The sequence below is a fragment of the Anarrhichthys ocellatus genome, unplaced genomic scaffold, assembly GCF_004355925.1.
Source record: "Anarrhichthys ocellatus isolate YVR2014 unplaced genomic scaffold, GSC_Weel_1.0 scaffold825, whole genome shotgun sequence".
Taxonomy (NCBI): domain Eukaryota; kingdom Metazoa; phylum Chordata; class Actinopteri; order Perciformes; family Anarhichadidae; genus Anarrhichthys; species Anarrhichthys ocellatus.
Genome location: NW_022280799.1, coordinates 526 through 12,665, shown reverse-complemented (window position 1 = coordinate 12,665; position 12,140 = coordinate 526). Strand labels below are relative to the sequence as shown.

The 12,140-nt window shown below is 44.8% G+C and overlaps 1 protein-coding gene across 1 annotated transcript; it reads left to right on the top strand.

Annotated features, from left to right (window-relative positions):
• Positions 1-208: 208 nt before the first annotated feature.
• LOC116377032 (leukocyte tyrosine kinase receptor-like) lies at positions 209-11,154 on the top strand. Its single transcript, XM_031838561.1, has 3 exons — positions 209-625; positions 9,027-9,192; positions 10,383-11,154. Exons 1-3 carry the CDS (start codon positions 601-603, stop codon positions 10,666-10,668), a joined length of 477 nt encoding a protein of 158 aa, XP_031694421.1. The 5' UTR covers positions 209-600; the 3' UTR covers positions 10,669-11,154.
• The last annotated feature ends 986 nt before the right edge of the window (positions 11,155-12,140 follow it).

Below are 12,140 nucleotides of genomic sequence, written 5' to 3'. Positions count from 1 at the left end.
ACGTTCATCCGTGCAGTGATATACCCAAGCATCCATGGGAACTCCTGTTTCTCCGCCGTGACGTCAACATCCAACCTTTATATCTCCTACTTTAACATCTTTAGAGAAAAAAAGTCTCTATATCCAATCAGCCAGCCGTTTGCCTGGAAGACTTCATTCTGGGAGAGAATTTGAGGTTGGGGGGGGGGAGATCAAAGTACTAGGGAGCTTATGATCTCGGTCCTGGGAAATGCGGTGAGGCTGTAGGCTTGATAACACCCCGACTGAATGTGCTTACCCATCGTTCATCTACTGTATGAACGGATAGAGACATGGAGGAGCATTTTATGCATTCCACTCAAATGAAAAAAAGAATGACCCCTGCTGGTGGTTCCACATTGTCTGTGCCAGTGAGGGGGTCTGCAGCCGCTGTGCGCGTTCAGTTGGTCAACGTTAACAGCAACAGGATTCCATTGCTGCACATGAAGGCGATATAGCACTGCCCTTTTTCACTAATTGAATTATGTTTCTTTTTCAGCCAACGGTGAGTTTCCACCTGTGGTCGCCAGCTCAACCAGGTTGCCCTTCAGCTCTACGCCCCCGTCCATCGGAAACCCTTTGATGACCTTCCCCCCCACAGATTACTGTAAGTGTGAGCTTGATTACCACGGTTCATCCTCCACCCTCAAGGAGAACACTCTCCCCACTGACATTGTCTGTTTCTCCTGCTGTCTCTCTCTGTCGTCTTTTTGACACTCTCCTTCGCTCACACACACACACACACACAACATTAATGATTCACAATTGCTCTGCACGCGCTGATACGTGGGCTGCAACAAAGTAAGTGTGCCCCCTACTGGTCTGCACCACTCCCACCATCTGAGTGAGTGCTGCAGAGATCTCCTTTGGCATTAAATGGAGCAGGACGAGCAGTTTTGAAGTCTAAAATCCTCCAATTTGTCTCCAGAGAATGTCAATGGAGCCACTTACAAAGACTTGACATTCCCCACCTCGCAGTCTCTCTCTTCCCAGCTTCAAAAGGGTAAAGACAAGCAGAGATTCAATTTCTATATTTATAGTCATAAGTTAGAGTTACTCTCGTATCAAAAATGTTCTGAGACACATTTCCTCAGCTAGGAGCTTTGAAGTGCTCGAGGTACATAGTGTGACTGGACTTGGAGATATCAGCCACTACCATTTTAGTGTAACACTTTACATAGCACCCATTCATACGTTGAATGAATGTGAGTTTTTCTCATTTTCAGTGACTTTGAGGACTTGCTTTCCAGTCCAAACAGATGGTTTGACAGTGTCCCCACACTCCATGACTGTAATAGCATTCATCTATATCCTGTCTTCTCTTCCAGGCGGCATAAAAGGCTTTTATGACATTCATACGCTGTGAAAGCCCAACAAATCCATTTTGTAGGGTGCCGAAGCTTGCCTTCTACTCGAAACTGGTTAGAGGAATCACACTCACACTCCGGGCCTGAAAGAACCACTGCTTTGCGTTGTCAAGTTGCCCTTGAGCACACACACAGAAACCGCAGCCATTTACCATGAGCCAACAGTACAGGAGAAAAGAAGATATTGCTCTGTTGTCTATTTTTGTTATCCAAAGAACTTAATGCCGAGACGCAATGCCGAGAGAAACAATCTGGACCTCCCCAGCCTGCTCCTCATGTCTAATTGAGGCTCACTGCTACTATTAGCCGCCACTAGCAAACGAGTTGCATTGTAGGTAATGTAGGTGCCAGGTTTGACAAGGAAGAAGAATGTGTGGAATTAAAAATAAGCTTACATCTGCCTCTGCTGCATCCAGTTTCATCCAGTTTAGTTTTTTGTGTGATGCTAAATCAGTGTTGTGCTCCTTGAAGCCTGAACAGCCGACTGCCTGCACCGTTGATTAAACAGACAGCACTCTTTCTGCTGAACAGACACCGATAAGGTTTCCTGACACAGAGTAGGGCTGATGGTCCGCCGCGACAACGATGCTCAACGGCAGACCAATGCGGACCGATAGTCAAGTGTGTCCGGGCCCTAACATGTTTGTGCAGCGACTCGCCTGATTGAATGTCTGTGATGTGAGCCACTCTTTGGTCTCGCACACAACGACCTGTTTATCTGTCGAAGGGTCAAGCAGGAACAGTAAAAGATCAGACGTTAACGTTCGGCCAGCTGACATGATTTGATAACGTTACAGGATTATGCATTGAAGCGGAGCCACAGGCGTGACTCCGTCAGCAAACAATGGCTTCTCAGTCTATCAAGAAAAGCTTTTATGCTGAGCCGGGGGTATGGCAATTCTGGAAACATATCATATGCACTACTATATATGAAATACCTTTTATACAGTGATAAACCTTTCATATACTAGGGGAGTTTGCTACCAGGATCAAGCTGCAAGGGCAGCAGCAGAAAGGCTATTTGAATGTGCTTACACAGGTAATACTCGGTATGGTTACAATAGAGCCTGCAGAGAGATGGGACTGTGAGATCACACTGTGATTATCATAGATATTAACTCGGGAGGGGGAAGTTGAACGTGCAGTTATACATTGGCCATTTCAAAGACAGCCGTGAGCGTTTAACATTCGCCGCGCGTCTCACTTCAACCTTTCCGGAGCTGCTTTGACATCTGCGTGGCAGGATGGCAAAGCCTGATGGGGGAGGGGGGGTTGGCTCAGCAGACCTGTCACTCCAACAAGGCTCCTCCTCTTCCCCCGACACGCTCAATGATCAACCCCACCAAAATGTCCCCTCCTCTCCCTCTCCCCTTAATCTTTCCTTCTGGGCCTCTGCACTTTTTGTTTCCTATCTTCTCCGTTTAAACGCTGCCGCTGACTGTCTGTTAGTTCACATTACTGCCCTCCCACCTCTGACTGTCACTCTTCTTTTTTTTCACCCACCTCATCCTGCTGCTTTTTTTTTTTCTTCTCCTTCACCCTGACTTCACCTTCATTTCGTTTAATATTATTTTCCCCTCATCTCCATTGATTCCCCGCTATTCTGGCATCTTTCATTTCTCACCAATGCCCTACTGTGTGGCACCCGCCTCTCACTGCTGACTCATCATTTGCTCTCAGGAAGAGGGGAGAGTGAAAGAAGTCAACCGAGATGAGCTTGCTTCCCTTTATATTTGTGATTACCTCACCTGATGGGAAAGGAATGCGTCGCTAACCTCAAAATGAGCTCCAGGCTCATTTTTCTCTCGGCCATTTAATGTATGAGAGTGTGTGTGTGTGTGTGTGTGTGTGTGTGCGTGTGTGCGTGTGCGTCTGTGGGTGTGCGATTCACAAAGATTAGTGTTTTCACGTTCTTATGAGACGATACAAGAACTTTACACAATACGCTGTCAGGATGCAACAAAGCATCATCATATTTACACCTCATCTGCAGAACGCGTAGCAGGATGTACGAGCATTAGCGTTCTTTGAACAGACAGAACATTTTGATATCAAGGTGTTCCACTTCCACTCACACAACAACGGGCGACGACAACAACAAACAACAAGAGTAGATGAAAACTGGCGCTGAATCAAAGACAGAAGGGATGGTGATTGAAGCAATCCAATTGGCTCTTGAAAGTAACCGACAGCAGATGTTGCTCCGTGCACGTTCCATGCAGAAGAAGTAGTTTTGGCCCGTACGTGCTCGCTAATTAGCGGCAGAGTGGAGATGCGTGCCTGTGCTCCGTTCCGTACTCGTTGGTAAACACTGGCCTGTGGCAGTCAGTGAGCTCGGTGTTGTTACTTTGGGTTTTGGAGGGGGAACATTCGTCACTAAGACAGATATGAGACAGATAACGAGCAGTGCCGCGCAAAACAGGCTTTTGTAATTAATTGGACTCGGGTGCCTCATAAGCTATGTATTTAGCATTCAGATCCACTCACGGCACGCCAGCCTTGATCTGTCTTTCTAATGGCCGGACCAAGGAGGACAACTGTCACTGGATAACGAGGATACATGCTAAGAGAGGAAAGTGGCGCAGAATGAGAAGTCAACGTATAATGCATCCAGAAGACATGTAACATCATGCAAAAACGAATTATCATGTGTATTATGGTGCTTTCATGGCAGTAATTTAAGCATACAACTCTAGATTTCAAAACAACAAGCACATAGATGTAGAAAGAGAGTTTGTTATCTTGTATTGTTGAGCATTGAGACTAAATCAGGGTCTGATTATCAGATTGAATGGCCTTTTCATATCCTGTTTGTGTGGCGGGGTTATTTTGCCCCAACTGATCGGCTGTGACTGACATTTCAATCAGGAGAGACAAGCGAACGAAGAAAAGATAATTGTTTGTTGTAAACAGATGATGTGTGATGATAAAGTCTCGACAGAGACTCGTTTGGCCCTCAGACTCCTCAGGGAGATTTGTAACCGCAGCCCGTCTGCGGTGGTTGATGATTCTGCTGAGACTGGTTGGCTGATGAGGAGAATGTATCTGCGATGGGGAGGTGGAGGGGCGCGTGTAGCAGCAGCATGAACGTACTGAAGGCAGAGAGAGAATCTTATTTTAAGGAGACAGAAGCAAGATGATAGGCTAACAATGTCGGTGTATCGCGGTGCCATTGGATGGATGTGAGCAGCTGATCACACAATTGACAGCAAGGAGATCGTGAGGGATCATGAGTAGAGTGAGAGGATGGCATGAAGCATGCAAAAGTATGACCTCACAAGTTGAATTTTTTGCTAGAACCTAATTTGCCATGTTGAAGAGTTATTTAGATTATGATGAACCAACATTTAGCTTAAAGGAATGATACCAAACGTTAACGTTATTTTCACTGGTGTACCTGCAGGAAGATCACGTCCTCAAGCTCAGCTAGGCGTTCACATCAAAAACGGTTTTCACAAACAGGGCTGCGTAGGTGGGGGGGCATGCTGCTGCAGGCACCACTGAGATAATGAAATACGATCCAGAGAGTCCAGCTTAAGCAATAGAGTCGAACCCTGAGTTCAGACACCAGGACTCCTTACAGCAGGTTATAATGCTCTGGGGACAGGATTTTACAACTCCCGGAAGTTATTAAAGCGGCCGATGGATTTCCGTTGTTTTCGTTGCAGTAAAGGTTCAGCCTGGTTCAGCTGTGCTTGATGGACGACTCGGTGTTGTTTTGCCTGAGCCCCATGCGTTGGCAGCCCTGCTGTGTTGACCGACCGGCTCTGTTAAATGAATGGAAGGACTGTGTTGTTTTATTTTGCAGGGCTACTGTAGGTCTGAACGTAGGCTTTGTGCAGCCTAACTGGGGAAAGAACTGATCTGGCTTACCCAATCATGGCTGAAGTGAAAATAAGCAAAACATAAAAGAATGTTTGCCTCAGAACTGCAATCAAACAGCAGTTTGACGCAACACGCCTTCTCGTACCGAGATGATCATTTTTCACGAAACTGAAAGTCTCATTCCGGCAATTTAAAAACAATTCCGAGGCCTAACATGGGTGATGAAACGCTTGTTTACTTGTTACTGATCGGCCCAAGGACTGCCTTTGTCATTCCTAGAGAATGACATGTTTACTGTTGCCTTGTGTTAATAATGTTCTGGGGAGATAAAGACTGCTGGAACGTTGCTGTCAGTTTTGTAATCCAATCAAGAGACGTTTTTCTTGTTCTACACTGAGTCTCTCCCTTTCTGTCTCTCAATTTCTCACCGATGACAGTTCACAGCGTCGCCCCTTTTTTATGGAGGCCAGTGTTTGTTATGATGATGGTGCACCACCGCCGGCAAAGACCACAGTAACGGAGATTCATATAATAGTCAGACACAGTCAGAGTCTCCCCAGGGATGTTTGTGTGTGTGTGTGTGTGTGTGTGTGTGTGTGTGTGTGTGTGCGTTCGTGTGTTACAGGTCAGAGGGGCTGGCTAGTGTGCAAATCACTTATTAGAGAAGACTATCATCTTAATACCTTAGTCTTAATAGTCTTAATACCTTAAGACTTAATGCTATCTTCGACACCGGCGGCGCTGTTGTCAAGAAGTCAAGCTCACCTTACATAACAGGATCTTATTCATGTCAGGAAGCCAAGAACTCACTTCTACAAATCAGAAAAAACTAAATGAATATACAACATCCAGACTCTAATCCGACATTCACTCCTTTCTCTTCAGCATGTCCCACCTTGACTGATTGCCATCTCAGAGTATCCCATTACATAGAGTAAGATTCACATCTAAAGCATCATTTGGCTTTGGAGGCTTTTCTGCTCCAGTGATGGATTTATTCCCAACAGACTCAACTCTTTTTACCACGTTAGGTATTGAAAATACTGATGTGAGGGATCAATTTACTTTTGCTGGATGGGAGCCATGCTCCAGTACACCCCACAATGTTTTTTTGTTTTTTATACAGGTGGAGTGCATTTGCTAAGACCAGGCTGAACTCCAAATTGTGCTCGTACCATTGTGATATTTTAAAGTGTTTTCGAAAGGCTGCTTAAAATTGCCTCTTGACACAACAGGTTCTCTCTCCCAACTCATACTAAACTAACCAAAGGTTAACGTGACTACCAGTCACTCACTAGTCATGTGACTCATGTGTCACTAACTAGTCATGCGAGTCAGATTAACGTCAACCATGCTCTTTTCCTAAAACTAACTAACTAAGGGGTTTTGTTGCCTAAGCCTAACTTCCTGTGAAGACAGATGAAACTGACACGCGATCCAAAACTAAAGCTAGAGGCTTTATTATGAATCCCACTCCCTTTCTTGGCAGGACCCGCCCTGTGTCGACTTCAAGCGCTAGGATTAGCCAGGCATCCATGTTCACCGAGGTATCAGTGACCTGATTTGTTCAAGTACTTCGCCCTGACCGGGCGAAAACCTCCTGTAGTGACCGTTGCTTCCCAAAAAAAGTCACCACGGTTGCTGAAATGTTTGTTCTGACGCGTGCCATAAATAACGAAGTCCAGTTTCCAATATAGGCATTTTATTTCTCACATAAACAGAGGCCAACCACTTTCTCTGTCGTTATCCATTTTCTCTACATATACCAATAAATCACAACATTTACATTCATTAAATGTGCACGGTCAAAAACTCTTTATAATACCTGTGCCATGATTCACACCGGCACTATGCCCCCAAGTGGTGGGAGCTTGTACAAAAACAAAACAACAACAAAATGGCTCTTACGCCTCCCATTCTGAAAAGTAAAGCCAATGTGGAACTTGCATTCTCTCTACTGGCCAGCAGGGGGCGACTCCTCTGGTTGCAAAAAGTATTCCGATGGTATGGAAGTTTTTGACAAAATTACTCTAGTTCTCACTTGATTTGTTACCTCAGTAAATATTGTAAACACAAGTATATGGTCTCAATTGCTAGTTTCAAGTCTTCAATACGGCATGATGACCATTTTGTAAATTGGTGTTCCATTTAGAGTCAAATAGAAGCAGGGCATGCTTTAGGGCGTGGCTACCTTGTGATTGACAGCCCGCGACCAGAGCGGTAAACAGCATCTCTACCACAGCGTCACTCCTCCGCAGTCCAAATATGGTCATTGGTAAAAATGCCGAACTCAAGACTTCAAAACCGCAGTCCACAAACCAACCAATGGGTGACGTTAGACAACTACGTCCAATGGGATTCATTCGGTTTTGATGAGTTGGGAGCGGGAATGTGTTTGGAGACGGAGGTTTGGACCCAACCAATCGTGAGGACAAATAGAATGCTCAAAATGCAGCCCACCCAGGTTTCGGGTGTGGGCGACTGTTGCGAAGTGGAGAGCAGGGCCGTCCTTTAATCAGCGGTTCGATCCCCGGCTCCGGCTCCACTAGTCGCATGTCGATGTGTCCTTGAGCAAGACACTTAACACTTAGATTCCTCCCGTAGCTGTGCCTACGGTGTAGAATTGTGATAGAATCTGAATTGTAAGTAGCTTTGGATAAAAGCGTCTGCTAAATGACTGTAATGTAATGAAATGTAATGTTTGAACATTATGCTATGTCATCATATAACAGCCACCTGGGATGACTGCTTTTTCTTGGCTTTAAAATGATTACATCCGAAAAACTCATTACTACTTTTCTCGTGAAAGCACAATTTCTCTCTGTAACTCAACTGTTTATAATTAATGAGAAAATGGGGTATAACAAAATGTTGTTATTCTAAGGTACACACAGGCCTTAGAACAACTAATTACACACACACACTTGTGTAGCAAAAAATAGCAGCTTCCTGCCGTCATTTTCCTCAGTCAGAGAAAGCGGACTTTGGTGAGAAATCCTTGTAAATACTGGGATCCCAATTCCTGGGCTTCAACTCTAATAGGCGCTACACAGCAGGCAGCTTGAACAGGGAAAGGTGTTGCAGTGAGAGCATCATAACTTTAAGTTGCACTCCTGAGACTAATCTCACACCATCTCTTCTCTTTGCTGTGTATCCTGATCCTGTCTTCATTTTATCAGTTTACTACTGCATCTGTGAAATATAAATAAACAGCAAGGCCGTTCTGTATTGTATCCAATCACAAACAATATATGAGAGAGAGAGCGAGAGAGAGAGAGAGAGCGAGAGAGAGAGAGAGCGCGAGAGAGAGAGAGAGAGAGAGAGGTGCTTCATGGCCGGGTGTCTTCTCCACAGCTCTGTGCTCGCAAGCCTTAAATCAGGATTTCTGCAGCGTTAAGTCCGTCCACGTCCATCTGACAAGACTAATCTTGTGCTAATTACAGTGAAAAGAACTCCAATTAGCACCGACGCCTGGGATTACACGGAAAATGAGGAGAAATGTTCGTCACCTGTGATCCTGTCACCGCGTCCCCACGCTGCTGTCGTGAATGTGATAGCTCATATGAGCAGCTTCCAGTACGGAGCTGGCCTTCCCAACGTGCCATGCCTTTCTTTGATGTGGAAAAGTGGCGCGGTGGGGAATGTTGAAATGGAATGAATGTGGGACAAATAGAACAGCAATGACTCTCTGTCATCTTTAAGTCTGCTTATGTACATTTGTGACTGAATGCAGAACACATGCTTTTACAGCTGTGTGCTCTACGAGCTGCTTCATTTCTTTAACTTTGTCTTTTCTATTTTTATCCTCATGTGCAGCCCAAAAATGGATTCTTCATACCTGCGGGGCTGTGGGCCCTGAAGGCCCGACTCCCAGCCAGTGCCTCAACTCCTACAGGAACAGCAACGTCAACGTGACTCTAGGCACCCGAGGGCCCTTCAAAGGCATTCAAATGTGGCGGGTCCCCGAAACTGCCACCTACAGGTAGGGCTTTACAGCATCGGAGCGTCCCTATCAGATTCTTGCAGGAGGGAGCAGAAGCTGAAGTAATGTCAGCTAAATAGCATGATTCACTCCACACCTGATTCCAAAAATGAAATAAAAACACCCACCCCCACATCCACGTTGGTGGACTTTGAGGCTTCCAAATACCTTAACAAGCAGCCCTAGCACCTTGACCTCAAACTGTGTACTGCTCTAGGAGTAACGCTGTAATATCCACTACCTTGTGCAGAGATTAATACGCCTTCATGACAACGGGAGGCGTTTAACTTGGATTTGACTAGGATGGTTCAAACAAAAAATAAAGCTTCAAGCCTCCCACATCAACTCAAAAAACCAAACACAGACACCGCTAAGCTCAGCCAGAACTCTTGAGTCTTAAAATACCAAACTAACAACTGCGTGGACAGCACCGTTTTAACACATACCCGGAGTTTTAGAAAAACACCTTCTGTCTCCGCATACAACTCCAGAATCGTGGTCCTGATGCAGCCCGGTTTAGCTGGCGGAGCCTGTAAATGAAGCTGACAGACGGTCACAGAGATGAATATGCGCTCTGCATCTCCCAAAAGTCATTAGGCAAACAGCTGAGGTAGCAACTGAACACCGGGCAGCGTGCTGTCTATCTCTCCCTCTCCCCACCACGTACGACCATCGGGGAAGTGAAATATCGAAGAGCTACCAAAAACCAATCAAGTTTTTTGTTGTTGTTTGTTTCTTGGCAAGAAAAGTGGAGCATTTGAAATGAGTGTCTTGTGCAGCGAAGGTGTGTGTATCTGTATGTCTGTCTGTCTGTGTTTGTGTGCCCGTGCACTTTGTAGTCTGTGCACTGTTTTTGTATGTGCACAATTGGACAAAAAAATTTGACAGTTTTTTTGTCCAATTGTTTTGTATTAAAAAACAGCCAGCAGGGAGAAAAGTGAGTTTTAGTGCTTCCAAATGAATGTTGGCTATTTAATTTTGTGCACTCATGAAATAGCAGGTGGACTACATGATACACACCTACTGTACAGATTGGACTATACAATACACACATCACCTTTTCCCATTAAACCCGACAAAACCAAACGGAAACACTGAATGAAAACAAATGTATTTTCTGTATCTTTAGGGTAATTCTCCTGCTAATGAGCTGTTTAATATGTGTGTCATTTGTTCCGGTTACACCTCAGGATCACAGCCTACGGTGCAGCTGGGGGTCGAAGCGTGTTGGCCATGAGCAGGTCACATGGTGTCTACATCACAGGGGACTTCCTGCTCAGGAAGGGCGAGCTGCTTTACGTCCTGGTGGGACAGCAAGGAGAGAACGCATGCCCTAATGTAAGTCTATCCTGCAGTACTATAATGCAGACAGTAGGTGTTGAGCAGCATGTGAGAACATGCAGTTTACAGTATGTCATGAAAGCAAAAGATAGGGCAGGAATTATCATACGGATTCAATTTGTTGATCTTCTTTGAAATAGCTGTGAACGCTTCAATGACCCAACTGAATTGGGAGTCAAACGTATTTCTCTGTTTTGTATTTGTTGTCTCAAAATAATGTAAATGTGGGAAGTTGTTATAAACTGAACTGTCCGCACCGTAGTGAAACTCAACATTCTTTGACGTTGTCTAACTTTCAGACCAACCAAAATTGAATCGCACCTTCTTGTTGTCGGAAATGTTTCATAGTTTCATAGTTAATAGTTTTTTTCTCTTAATAAAAGGAAGAAAAAAGGTCTTTGGGGAAATATGCGAAATGATCTCATTTGTCTCAGCCGTCTGGAGGGGCGTGTACCTGTCTGTGTTTGATTGACAGCAGCTTGCAGTGCTGCCAGAGTGCTGGTGAGGAACAAACTGGTGCTGCCGCTTACATGTCATGTGCAGACAGCAGCGGCGGGCCGTGCATTTTATACCTGGGCCTGCACTCGTAAATGAAGCTCAACACCTACAAATACACTATGAGTGCAGATACATGAATACCGGCATGACGGGATGCGGCGGCATTAACGAACAATGAGTCAAAATCAATTCAGCTAAAACATGCATTCCGCCACACACTCAAGAGCACGGGCCATTCAAATATTATTCATATCAGAGGGAACAATATTACCCATATCATGAAAACGACACGATAGACAAATTAACAGAGTAGTAACTCTCCTATCACTCCCTCCAGGAAATACACGACTCCATAGTTCTTGTTACTGACGGATTTATTTGTCTGTCAACACCGAGAGGGAAAACGAGTCCACTGGAAAACACATGAATCTTCAAAGTAGATCACTTAAAAACTTAAACTTAACTTTAACACTTTGCACGGAGTATATAGACCGCTGCCGCTTCGCGCGTCGTCTTGTTGCTGTGCACCGGCTAAATGTGTCCCCCGCGCAACATAGGACGTAACAATAGTTCCTATCACATATAAAACCAAACGAAAATCCATATAAGTTGTATAAATAATAATATATAATATAAGCAAGCATATTAAATGATGACATAGATCATATTTATGGCAGTTAAAGCTACTGCAGTTAACTTACCAGAGCTGCTGTTCACTATTTAGCTGTTCTTCCTCCTTTCTTTGTTAACAAAGAGTTTAATCCCACGGTTGTTCAGTACATCCGTGCGTTTTTAGTTCCAGTCAGAAGTCCTTCTCGATTCATGGACGCCAGTGAAGACAGTCGAGTCTCCCCAGTTGTATTTCTTGAATAGGTTTAAATGCGTTTGAGGCTGAAAATGTCCGCTCGGCAGAGGCAGCAGATATTGGGATTGTCACCGATTGTCACATGTCACACTAGCCCACTGACCAATCACGTATGGCTAAGCCAGCTAGCAGGCTCTGGCACGTCAAAGAATACGCCCAACATGTCAAACTAAAGATCTGATTGGTTGAACACTATGACAATCAACAATATCGTCCCCATTCACTTAAACTGCAAAGGGATGCA